The sequence below is a fragment of the Natator depressus genome, chromosome 12 (genome assembly GCF_965152275.1).
Source record: "Natator depressus isolate rNatDep1 chromosome 12, rNatDep2.hap1, whole genome shotgun sequence".
NCBI lineage: Eukaryota > Metazoa > Chordata > Testudines > Cheloniidae > Natator > Natator depressus.
In genome coordinates, this window is record NC_134245.1 from 39,170,590 (window position 1) to 39,186,971 (window position 16,382).

The following is a 16,382-nucleotide window of genomic DNA, read 5'->3' on the forward strand; positions in this document are numbered from 1 at the left end:
CTGAGGGGTCCTGTTCTCTGCACCTACAAGCTCTGTTTTAGACCATGTTCCTGTTGTCTAATAAACCTTCAGTTTTACTGGCTGGCTGAGAGTCATGTCTGACTGCGGAGTTGGGGGGCAGGACCCTCTGGCTTCCCCAGGACCCCACCTGGGTGGATTCACTGTGGGAAGCGCACGGAGGGGCAGAGGATGCTGAATGCTCTGAGGTCAGACCCAGGAAGGTGGAAGCCGTGTGAGCTTCTTGCCCTGCAGACAGTCTGCTCCCAGAAAGGAGACTTCCCCAGAGTCCTGCCTGGCTTTGTAGGGAGCAGCTCCAGAGCATCACCCGGGGACTCCGTGACAACTGGTGACAGCGGTCAAAACAGTAGTGTTTATTCATTAACTGATAGACAGCATAGGAAGTCCTTAGGGTAGCATACACAAATGAAGGTTAAAGCATAGTCCATTCTGGTTAGCCCAGAGTCCAGCCAACCTGTAGTGAACCCCTTGGTTCAAGCTTTGTCTCTCCCTCTCACCACCTCCTTCTTTTCCTTCCAGCAGCCAACTCTCACACCTCTCCAGTCCTTTGATCTGGAGCTAGAGACTGTTCAGCTTCCCCCAGGAGAGGCAGGGAAGTCCAGATCCCTCTGGGTCATTGGTTGCCAGGTGTCAATGTCCTGATGATTGGATTTGCCATTGTCTTCTGAGATCCTCCATTCATATGGGAACTAAGGCCCAGACAGCTAGGTAGGTGACACCCACACCTGTTCCCTGAGAGCAAACAATTGTTCCCTGAGAGCAAACAATTCCCCTTCCACCACTGGGCAACAATGCAGCACATTGGGGGGGGGGGGGGGGGGGAACTGAGGCACAAACAAGACTCATAATATTACAGAAAATTCCCACTCTGTCACACCAGACCCTGGTTGTCAGTCTCAGCATGGAGACCATGTATTTAGTGGGCGGTGGGCCTGAGCTCTCAGGCCATCCTCAGCTGTTTGGGACAGCCATCAAATAACCCAGCCAGTACACAAAGCCTGCAGTGAAATTCTGGCCCTACTGGAATCAATAGCAAAACTCCCCAGTCGGCCAGGATTTCACCCTGGTGTATAGGATGTTTAGGCCGGGTATAATACTAGCCTTTGGAGACCTTCCCCCTGAAATGACTTCCCTACCCCTCCCTGAGGACACAGCCCTGCTCTTTCTTGAGCATCTAACTGTTGAAGGAGGCCCAGCTGCCCTGGCTTTGATGCATCTCTGCCTGGGTCCACCTGCATGCATCCCATTGCAGGATCAGGGCTGAACTGAAGTGCTCAGATGCCAACTTCTCATTTTACAGCAGGCAGGCAGAGGGTAAGGACATCTGTGGTCAAAATGATAATGTGGTTTCTGTTTGCCTATCATAACCAAGATAGTAAATTCAATTGAGGTTGAGTGCTTCATTTAGTGCCATGTAGTTAGCAATGTCTGTAAACAGCTTTGATGACGAAAAGCTGTGTATAAACGTTAAGTATTATTATAATATAAAAAGAAAAGGAGGACTTGTGGCACCTTAGAGACTAACCAATTTATTTGAGCATAAGTTTTCGTGAGCTACAGCTCACTTCATCAGATGCATTGGTTAGTCTCTAAGGTGCCACAAGTACTCCTTTTCTTTTTGTGAATACAGACTAACACGGCTGCTACTCTGAAACCAATTATAATATACTGTCCTCAGCTGACATGCAGAGCTCCCACTAACCTCCCTGGGACTTGAGCATGCAGACTGCGGCCAGTATATGATGCTTAACATTTGCGTGCTGAGACAAGTCCACATTGATGTATACATGCAAATAAATGCTCCAGTTTAAAGTAGAACACACTTTCCTGTCCCCCTTCCAGACGGGACAGAATGGATCTGTTTTATTAATTTCAAATTACAGTAATGGTAAATGGTGTTCCAGACACTGTAACAGGAAATAACAGGCATGAAATTCTTTACATTACTTGGTTCGCAGTACATTTGTCCATGTTAAATAAAACAGCATCCAATTGTCATTCCAGATAGCTTGTTTCCCACGGTTTCCTGCAAGTTGATTACACTCTTTTAAATTTTATTTTTAAAGGTACCTGGGTTGTAACTAGCTTTTTGCATGGTTTCTCTAGCTAACTTCCAACTCTGCACCAAGCAATTAACTAACCAAACTCTACTGAGCCCCAGTGTCTGATGTTTCAGTTGAGGGCATGGACAGGAGTAGATAAGAGAGAAAAAAAGAACACAAAAACCTCCCAATAAAAATCCAAAGCTGCCACTTACTCAATTCTGGGGGCAACCTTGCCTTGACCGTGGCTGTCTCAGCCAGATCCTCCCATTCAATTGTGGTAAACTCTAACCTGCAGTGAGGCTCGAGCTGCTATTGAAATAATGTGGTTTGGAACATCCCAGCTCCACTGCAAATTAGAACATGCATAACTTATGATGGGGGAGGGAGGAGCAAATGCTGCTCTACTAGGGCCCAATCATACACCCATGAGAGTGAACTGGAGTTTTGCCAGTGAATGCAATAGCAGCAGGATTGTGCCCTAAGGGAAGGTAAGGGAGCCTAACTTACTAGCCACACAGGCTTGAAATACCTGTGCTGTGCACGGATCTAATCAAACAAACCCAGCCCCCCGTCAGAGTGTTCCTAGAGAATCCGGAGATGGCTTCAGTTGGCCTAAGTGCTGTCAGATGTCATTAGAGCGGAACAAAGATTCCAATTCTAGTCACACATCAAAGCTCATTTCCCTTACACCCTGGGCACTGCAGGTTTTCTATTGATTCTGGTAAGGCTGGTCTCAACGTATTCACTGAAGGTAAAGCATTCTTCAGTATTCAGCCACAGAGCCCTGCATTAACTAAATGTCCAGAGCCTGAAACAAACCCACAAAAACCAGACACGGCAGGACTTCAGCGGCAAATGAATCCAGCCTGACACACTGTGTACTGAGCCGATGCAGGTGTTCCAGGAAAAGGTGGTACTCCCCTTGTTTTTAGCACCTTCCATCCAAAGATCTGTGTGCTTTTCACACACTTCAACTTCCCATCCTCCTGGAGAACTCGGAAAGCATCGTCTCCATTTTACAGTGAGGGAATCAGAGAATAATACAAGGAGTAAGTGGAAGGATCAGGAATAGAACCCAGGAGTCCTAACCCCTAGAGAATATACCCGCATGCCAAGTTCATTTGGGGCCTGATCCAAAGCCAACTGAAGTAATTGAAAGTGAGATCAGATCCATACAGCCTTAACTCAGCCTTTCCTGGCTTGCATTCGTTTAAGGGGCATATCCTCCACACAAGTACACAGCATATCCATTATTAGCTGGGGCTATAGTATTTTGATTGACAATAACCTTTAGAACATAAGCTCTTCAGGACAGGGATTGTACACCACCTAGCTAAATTAGGGCACTAGCATAATCAAACTAATCCCCTAGGTGGTGGGTCAGTAACATTATTCCCATTTGCCAGATGAGCAGTGACTGCCCATGGCTGCAGTAAGAGATGATGTCAGAGCCAGGATTAGGACCAGGAGCCCCAGGAGCTGCTGGCTCCTAGTCCTGGACTAAGAACCCATAAACTCTGCCTCAGTGTCGTCAACCTCAAACTTTCCCTTCCCCTGTGGCTGTGCAGTGAGCTGGCTGGTTGCCATCTTGTATCCCAGAGGCGTTTATATTTCCATGTTTGTGAAGTGCTTTGGGATCCCTTGGGAGGAAGGGTGTTCTCCAAAGGGTTGCCGTGACTTGTATGTGTTTGCAGAACACTAAACTGCCCACTGCATCAGGGGCTTCTTTCATAGAATCATAGAATATCAGGGTTGGAAGGGACCTCAGGAGGCATCTAGTCCAACCCCCTGCTCACAGCAGGACTTTCCTGAAGGCTCAAGCTCAGCTGGACGTGGAAGCAGCTGCGTCCCAGATTTGGCTTCACTTTGACACAAACCTGGAAGCAGATCAAAGCTATGTGGATGTGGAAACAACTGTGCCCCAGATGTGTCCACCTTCTGTCTCTGAAGTCTGCAAGGTGTTACCCACACACAGGGCTCTCAGCCCCTTGCGCTGGTTGCCAGTTGTCCGTGCAGAATTCTGGACTGAACTGTAAGGTAACTGCCCATGAGCTCTCCGAGGGGCGTTAATAGTTACATTAGATTCCGACAGGTTTCAGAGTAGCAGCCGTGTTGTGGCACCTTAGAGACTAGTGAGCTATAGCTCATGAAAGCTTATGCTCAAATAAATTTATTAGATTCTGAAACCATGGTAAGGTCTTTAGCCATCTTGGCCCTTGCATCTTTGGACTCATAGTTAGGTCCAACAGGTAGTCAGACCTTCACCAGAGATTTGACAGACATTGCTCTAGCTAGGGAATTTGAATGGATTAATTAACCTTAAAGATGATTGACAAAGGAAAACGTGCCAGTATCTTTTTTGTGTTCTGCATGATTATAAATCAAAACAAAAGAGTTTTGTTGTTAATATAGGGATTTGTTCTTGGATTTTGTTGTTTTGCATTAGAAATCACAGGACTTGACTTCTGTTATTTACTCGAGGACCCCTTGGAGGATTGTTAATTAAGGCTAAGATTTTGTCACGGTTATTTTTAGTAAAAGTCACAGACAGGTCATAGGCAATAAACAAAAATTCACAGAAGCCGTGACCTGTGTGTGACTTTTGCCATTGTGGCTCCATGATTTCCGAGCTGCGGGGTTCCCCCTCCGCCCCCGGTGGCTAGGAGCTGCAGGTGAAAATGGGACACCCCCAGGTGCTCACCTGAGGTGCCCCCCCAAGTGAGGCTGTCGCCCGTTGCTGGAACCTTGCAGAGGGCCTCCTGTCTCTGCTGTCGCCTGTCCTTGGAACCCTGCCAGGGCCCTGCTGGCTGCCAGCTCCAGAGTCCTGCAGCTCCTGGGGCTGATGCAGAGAATGTCACAGAGGTCTCTGGAAGTCACACACACCCTGTGACCTCCATGACATAAACGTGGCCTTCTTGTTAATTGAAATTAATGGAGTTGTGAGAGCTCAGTGCTTTTGAAAACCAGGTTGCTTATTTAGGTGCATAAATATGAATTTAGGTTCTTCAACAAAAAAACTTCAAAACCAGACTCCAATGAGAAACTGCTGAATTGGAATTAATTTGCAAACTGGATACAATTAACTTAGGCTTGAATAGAGACTGGGAGTGGATGGGTCATTACACAAAGTAAAACTATTTCCCCATGTTTATTCCCCCCCTTCCTCCCCCCACCACTGTTCCTTATCAACTGCTGAAAATGGCCCACCTTGATTATCACTACAAAAGGTCGTGTCCCCACCCCTCCATCTGTCATCACCCCCCTCCCCCCGCTCTCCTGCTGGTAATAGCTCACCTTACCTGATCACTCTCCTTACAGTGTGTATGGTAACACCCATTGTTTCATGTTCTCTGTGTATATAAATCTCCCCACTGTATTTTCCACTGAATGCATCCAATGAAGTGAGCTGTAGCTCACGAAAGCTCATGCTCACATAAATTGGTTAGTCCCTAAGGTGCCACAAGTCCTCCTTTTCTTTTTGCGGATACAGACTAACACGGCTGCTACTCTGAAACCTAACTTTAGACAGAAAATGTTGGCCTTTAATGCCTCTGTGCCTGTTTCCCAGTCTGTAAAAAAGAAAAAAAATATCACAAGGATATTGTGAGGTTTATTAATGGATATTGTTAAATTGCTTTGGGATATTTGGGCAAAACAGCAAAATGTGAATAGGTCAGGGCTGTTATGACATGTCAAATCATGGAGGGGGAATCAAGTTTTAAGTCAACAACTTTAACTCAGGGTTGGAGTAGGAAGCAAAAAGAACTAGTAATGCTGACAAGCCATTAAAAAGCCAAGTCTAAAGTGTATCCGTGTGTTGACTGGAAACCCACATCTGTTTGCTAACAGACATGCTGGAAACTCTGATAAGCTTGGAGGGAAGCACTGGGCTGGAGGGATATATGCTGGTGGAGGGGGAAGAAGCCGAAGCGGTGTGTGTCAGAAGCCTCTCTGGGCATTTTTTCCCCAGTGCCTGAAGGTCTCACAGCTTCAGGATCACCCCCAACCTTATGATGAACTTGTAACGGGCCCATCGACAAACAGCCTTTTATGCTTAATTATACAATTCATTAATTGATCTCTATTACTAATTATGATTATTTTTACTTGTATTCTAGTAGTCCCAGAAACCCCGGCCATGTGCCAGCATCCCACTGTGTGAGGTACAAACCCACGCCCTGGAGGCCACTGAAGATATTAGCCTTTGAAAGAGCCTGAATCTCCCTGGCACCTGGCAGCAGAAGACACCCAGCTTTTTAAGACGGACAGCGACTGGATGCACGGTCCCTGGTCTGTTCCCCCAGCGTACCATGCCCAGAGGGGACCCGATGCCCTTGGAAGAGGTCTCAGACACCGAAGCCCAGCACCATCTCCTCTAGAACCCACAGCAGCCTGCCCCTCCGCAGGGTGTGGGGAGCTGGGGCTGGAGGCTGGGTGGCCTCTGGGGCAGGAATGCCTGATCTCTTCACAATCTCCAACGCGCCTCGTGTCATTATCCCCAGCGCCCCGCCGGGGAACCAAGGCCCAGAGGGGCTAAGTGACCTGCCCAAGGTCCCAGGGGAGCTCTGTGCCAGAGCAAGACTCGACTCCAGACCTCCCCTCGCCCCAGCCGGGCGCCGGACCACGGCACCATCCTTCCGCCCCGAAGGGCGGCGGCGTCCGCGCGAGCCCGACAGGGCGGCACCGCACGGGCGAAGGACCCCGCGCGCCCCGCCTCTGCCCGAGCCGCCCGCAAGGGCCCCCGCGGCCGCGGGCGCAGAGGGGCGGGGGCGGCGCCTTCCCGAGAAAACTGGCGCCAAATTTCCCGCGCGGCACCCAGTGCGCAGCCAGGGGGGCGGGGCTCCCGCGGAAAGTGGCTACATTCGGCGCGCGGTGGAACGCGGGGCCGCGCCAACGTTCCAGCGAGCCGGGCTCGGCCAGCACCGTCCGACCGCGCGGGGCCACCCAGCGAGCCGGGCTCGGCCAGCACCGTCCGAGCGCCCCCGCCGGCCACCCAGCGAGCCGGGCTCGGCGAGCACCGTCCGACCGCGCGGGGCCACCCAGCGAGCCGGGCTCGGCCAGCACCGTCCGACCGCGCCGGGCTCCCCCCGGAACCGGCCCCGCCGGGATGGCTCAGCGCAGGGTGACCGATTTCTTCCCGCACAGCAAAAACCCCGCCCGGGACGGGCCGCTGGGCAGCAAGCGGCGGAAAACCCAGCCTGTGGGTGGCGTGGCGGGCGAGAAGCGCCAGGCCGCCGGCTCCAGAAGCCGGCCCAACGCGGCCCCGCTAGCGATCCCGGCGGGGAGCCTCCGGGAAGCCAGCCCCGGAGCCACGCTGGGCGGATTGGGAAACGACGATCGGGCGGCGGTGAGCGCCGCAGCCGGGCTGCCTCCCCTGAGCCCCCGGCAGCAGCAGCTGCTGGCCTCCCCCCGCACCCCAGGGCGCCCCGATCCCGGCTGCCCACAACCCCCGGCACGGACACCCACGGGCAGAAAGCGGTGTAGACAGGAACCGGATCCTGGAGCGGAAGCGGAGCGAAACGCCGACCCGCCAGCCGGCCTCCAGCCCCGGGAGCCCCGCAAGAGAGCGGCCAGGAAGAAGCTCGTACTGCCCGCAGATGAAGATCCCCAGGGTACGGAGCAGGAGGCGGCAGTCACGGTAGGTACCTCCCTGAAGGCCCTTGGCCAGCCCAGACCCACGCGAGGCCCCTGGACGGGGGCAGTTTTGGCCCCGCAGATCTGGGTTCCCTTTGTCCTGGGGGCCTCTGGGCAGCGCTGGGTCCGAGGCCTGTTGGGACCTTCCGTACCGCTTGTGCTGGCAAGCAAGTAGGGACAGGGCCCTAGCTGCTCCCCTGGCCCCCTCCGGCCTGCGCTGAAGATCCAGTGCCCAAAATATCAGCAGGGAAACCATTAACAGCGTGTCTTTTAACCTTGCCGTTGTGCTTCCCACTTCACACCCCATTGAAGCAAACAGGGCCCATCCCTGCGGGCAACAAACCTGAGAAATAGCGTTTGTAATAAACCCAAATTGCTGGGCTCTCCGGGGTCCTGCTTACAGGAAGGAAGGAAGGAATCGTCCCTTGTTGCTCATCCTGGTGTTAAGCACACTGGGAGCTCTAGTGTAGACAGGCTGCTGGTATTTTGTGCACTCTGGAGATTAGATCTGCTTTGATAAGGGCAGTGACTCAGTATTAACAGCCTGCAGCAGCTGGTGGCCCATCTCTGCTAGAGTTTCGGATGTTGCAAAACTTGGTGGAGTAGAACTAGTGTAGAAAACGTTTTGGGCCAGGGATGGAATCCCTAATCCCAGTCTGTAATAGCTGGTGCAGGGCTGCTGGTGCAGTGTGTGTGTGTTTGGGGAGTGGGGAAGTCAAAGAACAGATGCTGTCTGTTAGTTGCACCGCACTGCTCAGACCTGGATTCACTGTGTATTAGAAAATCTGACTTTGACTCGAGCTCTAGCGACGTGCTGACTCGGAGCCATATGAAGGTTTATCTTCCACTAACGCAGGGAGACTCCTTGGTGAGTAACAGCCAGGCAGTGAACGCAAAACATTCTAACAACAAATTCCTGTTGCAGGTTTCCAGCCCCTGCTCCAGTGCTGCCCTCAGACCCCCAACCCCGTCATCCCTTGACAAGAATGTGAAGAACCTGGTGAATGTGACCCTCTCACCAGGTCCAGAGAGTGGGCTGCAGTCTGGCCTGGCTACACTGGGGGGAAACATAAGCTTTAAGCAGGTATGGAAAGTTTGTGAGTTTTCTCTCCCTGAGACTGGGAAGGGGCTCCACTGAGTGAGCTCTGCTAATAACTCTGCGCTCTTCTGCGCGCTCACCCTCAAAGTGGCTTGATGGGGATACAAACCCCATCACTCTTAGCTCTGCAGCGGCATCTAAATGCATGTTAACACCAAGGGGGGATGTAACAGCTCCCTCTGCTCACAAGCTGGGTCGGGGTAGAATTCCTGCAGAATCCCTTATGAATTCTCTTCTCACTAACCCACTTCTGGCGTCCTTGAGATACCAGCACGTGCCTGGTCTGTTCAGCAAGTGTGCTGTACCTAGATTGGCCCCCTGCATGCTAAATACATGATTCTGTAGGAGTATAAGTGACCACTGGAGCTATGCTAACTCTCCAGCCCCCTCCAGAATAAGAACTGAGTATTACTTGTAAACAATCTTCCCATTCTGAGAGTCCTATATCTGTTCCCTTCCCACTCCACATCTCAGGTCTCATCCAAGGAGCTGAAACACCGCCTGCAGAGACTCCAGGAGCTGACTCGGAAAGCCAAACTGCCAGCTTGCCCCTCTGAGACCTGCAGTGACTTGAAGAGCCGCTTGAAACAAGTGCAGGAGCTAGAATCCAAAATCCGCAACAGGAAGGCAGAGGAGGGGAAGGGATCTGGACTGCAACCATCCAAAGAGACCTGTGAGCCAACCGTGGAAGCCAGGTGAGAAGCCAACTTTGGGGATAGCTGGAACAGGAACTTCACCTTCAGTGTGTGTTTAACCTGGTGCTGAAACAAAGTCTGGGACAATAGATCTGGGGTTCCAGTTAATTGGCGTAGTCAGCGATGGTAAAACTAATGCTGCTCTGGGTTTCCTGAAGGGCTAATTACCATCTACAAGGCAGAGGTAGAATGTAGCCCAAGGCACTTGAGTAGCAAAATGCTGCAGCTCTCCAGTGGTCTCTCAAACATCTGTTTCTGATGTTTAATATCCAGTAGCTGGGGTTCAGCATAGATGGGATCATTCTATTCGGAGACCAAACATCTCCGCTCCAGAAATGAGAGCCTGCTTGCCTCGTTCACACAAGTATGTGCGCCAGCACTAAATGGCTGAAACCGAGAGGCTACTTCTGAGCATGTCCACTCTTGGGCACTAACATGGCATTGCGCGGGGGATCCCTGAGGGGTGACCTGCTGCTGCTTACGCTCTGGACAGCAAAAGTGGGCGGGCTTCTCCACTGAAGCAGAGTCAGGGTGGGGGAAGACTTCAGCAGAGTCACTTGACGAAAGCACTACACAGATGCTGTCGTGAACTTGGGATGCAACTCGCACGTATCTTCTTGCTATTCTGACGGCTAAGAAAAGGGACTCTCTGCCTCTGGAATGTGTAGCACAGCCTCAGAATCTGAGCTGGACCTTTTCAGCTCCTCTAATCCATCCCCATCCTGCCAGCACAGGATTGTCCCTTGGAGAACATAGAGGCAAAAGATTGCAGAGGTTGGGGATTGTATGAACATCAAATCGCCATGTCAGCACGGACTCAACAGAGATTTCTACCACACCTGAAACTAGCAGGCTTTCCTACTGACCTCCTTTCTGAGTAGCAAACCAAGAGCCAGTCTGTTCACACACGTGCTCACAGACACCTGGTGTTAATCTCATGTTGAAGCTACTTGTTGTGAGTCTAATTCCTGGTCACTTTTCCCTTCTATCAGTGAAAGGGCACCTGCCTATCAGCGATTCCACACCCTTGCTCAGGATATCCCCCCAGGTCTCACGCTGCCCTATAAATACAAGGTCCTGGCAGAGATGTTCCGCAGCATGGACACCATTGTGGGGATGCTCTTCAATCGCTCCGAGACGGTAACCTTTGCCAAAGTCAAGCAGGGTGTCCAAGATATAATGCACAAGTAAGTTCCTCCTCCTGATGGTGGGTAGCTCTAGGTACGAGGAATTGCTATAGAGCTGTAGGACTCCGCATTCAGCATTCCCTGTAATTGTGCCAGCAGCATAACAGCTGTGAACTTTCCCAGTTTTGTGCCTAGTACAAAGCAGATGCACGATGAGCAGCATCTAAGAAGGTCAGGATTCAAGTGCACTGGAAGGGCTTGTGCTTTCTCATGCAGACTTCCCAAGCCTGCAAAGAGGGACCTATAGAAGCATACATGGAAGGGTTGAGGGGGAGGGGGTTTCCACCTGGTCTGGCTACCTGTGATAAATTCTGGTTGTAACGTTTTCCTCTAAATGAGGAAGGGCTCAGCATAACTGAGGACTGTGGCATTGCTGGATGTGTCCATGTGGGTGGGGGGGGAGACTTGGCTAGAGCATGTGGAGTGACTCACCCCTCGCTGCTGTACCTGCAGCACCGCTTACAAATCTATTTCCCATCACAGGGGAAAATCCTGACTGTCTCCACGTTACAGAGAGCAGACCTGAGGCACAGACATTAAATGACTTGCCTAAAGCCACAGAGGAAGCCTATGTCAAGACTGGGATTAGACCAGGAGAGCCCTTGGCTCCCGGACCTGTACTCAGACCACTTCCCAGGACAGGATTTGCTCTTTAACTTGCAGCTCCTCTGTCCTTTGCTGTTCACTCCCATACGTATTGCAGGCAGGGACTCTGACTGCTAGGACCCTGCGTGTCGCGTGGGAGTCTGATTCCCGGGGCCCCCCCATTGCTCTGGGTTCCATCGGGGCTGCTGAATTTAAGCACTTGTTGCTGATGCTCATTTGTGTCCGTGCTGCTACCTAATTTCCGACTCTTCCTGCAATGCCGCAGGCAGTTTGAAGAGAGGAATGTGGGTCAGATCAAAGCCGTGTACCCCACTTCGTACAAGTTCCGCCAGGAGAGGAACATCCCAACCTTCAGCAATTTCTGGAAGAAATCCAGCTACCAGCTCACCATAGAGCCAGTGCTGGGAGAAGGTACGTGCTGCAGCATACTGTCTGACCGAGCCCTTGTGGAGGAGACCTTGCTGGCAGGCTGGGCTCTAAGCTCTCTCTCTGACCTGATCCCTAATGGTGCTTGCTGGGAAAGGATGTTTGGGTCTCTGGAAACCTTTTCCCCCCAGACGAGTTCACTGTGTCTGACGGAACTGAGACCATCTGATTAGCTGGTTCCCTGAACGTGGGCAGAGTGGGGAGCAGCTCTGACCTATTCCAGCAGTGGGCCAGGCATGTAAAACTATTGGCCTGGCAATGGATCTCGAAGCCTGTCGTCTTTCCCAGGGGTTCCTTTGAAACTCGGCTCAGAACATAACCTGTCGATGGCATTCCCAGTTCTGGCTACACTGGTGCTCTGCATTCATCCAGGTGCTGTTCTGTTTATTTCCCTGGGATGCAGCAGGAGGGCTGGCTCTGAAGCCGATGATCCAGTCTGGTGTCCTTGAGGCCGTGTTGCTTCACGCTCCTGTACTTACAGCTGCAGCAGTGTGATGGCATGTGTCAGCCCTGGGGTACTGCAGCCAGCTCTGTCTGCCAGTCCTTCCCCCCCGTAGCTTCCCCAGTTGCAGGACCTGGGGATAATGAGGGAACCTCTCTTGTCTCCAGAGGAGAAGGTAGATGGCTGCCCGCACCTGTCAGCGTCGCGCTTGCTGGAACGCAGGAGGGTATTCAGCAGGAACTTGGTGAACGTTGTCAAACAGCACCACAAGGTGAATGGCTCGGTGTTTTTGGTATCCTGGGGAGACTGGTATAGACCAGGGGCCATGCCGACTGAGTGAATCTGCCATCTGTGCATGCAGCCAGCTGGAACCTTACTACCGTTCGGGGGTGCTGCGTTCTCCTGTACTTGTGAAGCTAAGCCATCGCCTCCTTAACAATCTCTCCAATTCAGAAGCTCCCCATCATGCAATGATGAGACCTGCTCTGTCTTAGGTCACTTGCTGGCTTTCACTTTCAGGGATCTGGGATTCCCCAAGACACTTTTTTGATATCTAGAGGCAGAGATAAGAATCCACTTAACTGAGGGGCCTGGGATTCAAAATAAAAGTACATAGTTGGACCACCAAACCATTCATGTCTGTGGAATCCTAGGCAGGGAGGGGAGAAAATCTGAAACATTGAGACAAGGATCAGGATTCTCCTAGGGAGAGAGACTTGTCCTGGACTCTCCTGGCTCTGGTTTCTCATAGACACATGACACTAAACTATGCTAAAAGCACAACACTGGGGTGAGGTAATGGATCTAGCTCAAGGGTAACAAAACCAAACTCTTATTGGGTATCTGACTTGCAGTGTCTGACACACAACTCTTTTCACTCCAGATGTTCATGGCTTCCCTCAACCCCGCAATGGTCATACCTGATGACAAGTTGACCAGATGGCACCCTCGCTTCAATGTAGACGAGGTGCCAGACATCATACCAGCTGAGCTGCCCCAGCCCCCTCAGGTGGACAAGCTGACCACGGCACAGGAGGTGTTGACCAAGGCCCAGAGCATGATGACTCCAAAGGTAAGGGACAGAGGTGCTTAGGCTGGAGTACACAGCACCAATACTGGATGGTTGTGATGAACTTGTTACCCCCTCTCACATCTACGGGATCACTGGTACTCCTGTGACCCAATTGCAGTAATACTCAAGCACCCACTCCTCCCTGGGGAGGAAACTCCATCTTAGACTCTTCCCTGCTATTGATCAAAGACCCTGAACTATTAACCTGCAGTTGGGAACCGTGCCCCTAGCTTCAAGCATAGGCTCCCTGGGTACACCTTGCAGCTCCCACATGAGACTTCTGACTCTCCTTTGTGTGAACAGATGGAAAAGGCTCTTGCCAACCTGGCTCTAAGAACAGCTGAAACCAGCCCAGGAGAGCATGAGGCCCCCAAAGCAACACGCACGGCCAACACCTCCAGTGCCCTGAAAGGGGTGTCCCAGGCCCTGCTAGAAAGGGTGAGTAACCTGGTTGTGACTGCAGAGGGAGTGTTCCCGACAAGGGGGGTCTGGAGGGTGTCTGACCCAACCCCCACTAACTTCTGTTCCCTTAGATCAGAGCAAAGGAGGCTCAGAAACTGCAGGCTCTGATGACCCGGAACCCACAACAGGAGGACCGGCTCGTCATGATCTCACGGCTGCCAGAGATGGCACGCTTCCTGCGCAATGTGTTCGTGGCTGAAAAGAAGCAGGCGCTGACTACAGAGGTGGCATGTACGCGGATGCTCGACAGCTACTGTACCACAATGACCTCTGGTAATAGAGGGGGATTGGAAAGGGGTTTTTGCCTCTGGCATGTGAGGTTCTGAGTCTCAAAATCCAACATCTCCTGCCACCCCTGGAGCGAAGGTAGAGCTGAATGCTAGGAAGCAGTGAATGGGTACCGTAATACCCACTTACCACTAGAGGTTGCTATGGCTACCATGTTAAACAATACATTTTTGGGAGCTGCAAAGCTGTCCTGGAGTTAGCTGTAGTTGGAGGATCCCTATGGACAGAACCCTTACTTTCTAGCCTCACTTCTAACTCATGCTCCTCGTGCTGGTCTTGATGGAATCCTGGAACAATAGTAAATAACATTCATTTTCCCTCAGTGGTCTCCCTAAGACCCTACCTTGGTGGAAGCTAAGGGTCTAGTCTTTATCTGGCATCTCTATGCTTCCCCAGAATGCCTAGCTGTTGCACCCCTCCCCCAGAGACTAGTTTGCCTGCCAATGTAGAAGCTGACACTACTTCATCGGCTTGGTAATGTGAGTTCTGTAGCCTCTTCCCCCAGACATGGGGAAACTCTGGGGTAGTCTGAACTCCTAAAATAACGGCTGTAATCTGATGGAGAGAGGAGTGGGAATATTTTTATAGGGCTTTCCTGCCCTGTATTGTTTCCATTCCTGTGTACCAGCAGTGCCAAGCACAGCTGTGTAATTGATGGCTAAGCTCAAAGCCTGGAAGCAATGGCTGGGAGGAATTTCACCTGCGTGGTTCTGTGATTTGGGTAGGGAGCAGAAGCCAGAACTGCTGCTCATTGTGTACACTGGCTGGGAGAAGCTGTTTGAAACTAACTTGCTGATCACTTCTGGTTCTCTGCAGGTGAAATGGAGAAACACCTACACCTCTTCTCAGAGTTGCTGCCTGACTGGGTCGTCATCCATCCGATCAGGAAAGACACCTACATCAAGCTGGACAAGAGCATGGACCTCAATGTCATTATGGAGAGACTGATGAGGATAATTAAGGAGGAAGAGAAGCTCTGATTCCTGGGGTGGGGAATGGCTGGGGGCGAGATCCTGATCTTAATTAGATGTGCCTCTGAATGTAGCAGAGATGCGGTCCTCTTAAGGTCTTGCAGAAAACTCCCCTTTGGGCTGCTTGTGACCTCTCTCGTTCCTACCTATGCACAGGAAACCAAGAAGGTAGACAAGCCTCTTGGATCTGAAGTTGTTCCTTTGGCACAGTTCTGGGCAACTTCCCTGGCCCTCAAATATGAGGGCTAATATGTTATGTTCACTACTACATGCCTTCCATCAGTAGGAGGTTGCATTTGGCTTTCCTACCTAAATTGCTCCCTTTTTTTAGCACTGACTGCTTAGTTACTATGGGCAACTTCATACAACAAATAAAACTCCTCGGGCCACAGTGGGAGCAGGGGTGTTTGAGCATCTCTGGCTGGCATGGCCTTAGTTACATAAGCCAGACCCCCCTCTCTGAGCAATGTTGTAATGTTTAATTCCCTTGAACAAGTTTCCAATATGACAACTTGCATCCATTTCTTCCATTAGCTGAAGGTGCTGTGGGGGTGGATGGGATCATACGCCATTTCTAGAAAGTGAGAAATAAGAAAAATGGAATTTCCTTTGGAAAGGAAAAATCCCAGGGGCTCTTTTAATCTGTTCTGTTTTACAGAGAGAGAGAGAGTGCATCTCAAACCACTCCAGTTCTCTGACATTGTTGAAATGTGTTGGTATTAAACTTTTAAATGATTGGCAGTAGCAGTGCTCCCTGCTTTAAAGAAAGAGCTCTTGCCTTAAACAGTGGGCTGCTTGAGGCACCCTTAACTCCAGCTGTAGGTGCTGAGGCTTCTCGGCAGCAGAACATTGTGAATTACCAGTAGGGGAAGGGTTGAGTTGGCCAATTTATGCAGAGACTTCTTGGGAAAAATGAGCAGGGATTTGCAGAGAAATGACTGCAACTTTTGTACGTACAGGCATGGCTGAGAGCAGAGTTTAGCATGTGAGGGTTGGTACCTAATCAAAGGTTAGGCCTTCAAGGAAAGGGAACTGCTGACAGCTTTTGGCAACTGCAGCATAATCTAATTAGCACAAATGTTGGGGTACAGAGCATTCTTAACTGTTGGTTCATGTACCACTTTAAAAATGTGTTGTGAATTGATAGGACATCAAGCCCCTGTTGATGGATCCCTGCTCTAGATGGTCCATGCTGTAAGTCTGAGGGTGGACCCTAAACCCCTGCGCTTACGAATCACTGAGGTGCCATCCAGGTCTGTGCTAGCAAAGGCTTTGTCAGCTAAACAGGCTTCAGGATATACAAATACTGCGTGGGGGAGTTACCTCAGAGTGCAGGTAAGGAACAAGTCTTCCTTGTCTCAAGTACTAGGACATGAATGTGAGTTACTGCTTGGTTATACCAGAAGTACAAACAGTGAGCAGCTCTGTTCTTTACCA

At 51.0% G+C, this 16,382-nt stretch overlaps 1 protein-coding gene across 2 annotated transcripts; it reads left to right on the forward strand.

Moving 5' to 3' along the window:
• The first annotated feature begins 7,117 nt into the window (after window positions 1–7,117).
• CDT1 (chromatin licensing and DNA replication factor 1) lies at window positions 7,118–15,927 on the forward strand. Of its 2 annotated transcripts, none has more exons than XM_074969215.1 (10): window positions 7,118–7,701; window positions 8,623–8,781; window positions 9,271–9,491; window positions 10,484–10,678; window positions 11,550–11,695; window positions 12,320–12,423; window positions 13,036–13,224; window positions 13,528–13,662; window positions 13,758–13,917; window positions 14,791–15,927. In XM_074969215.1, the coding sequence occupies exons 1-10, from the start codon at window positions 7,171–7,173 to the stop codon at window positions 14,952–14,954; spliced, it is 2,004 nt and encodes a 667-aa protein (XP_074825316.1). In that variant the 5' UTR covers window positions 7,118–7,170; the 3' UTR covers window positions 14,955–15,927. The 2 variants fall into 2 exon arrangements, with proteins under 2 accessions (XP_074825316.1, XP_074825315.1); XM_074969214.1 differs by having other exon boundaries at window positions 7,121–7,701; window positions 13,758–13,959; window positions 14,791–15,924.
• The last annotated feature ends 455 nt before the right edge of the window (window positions 15,928–16,382 follow it).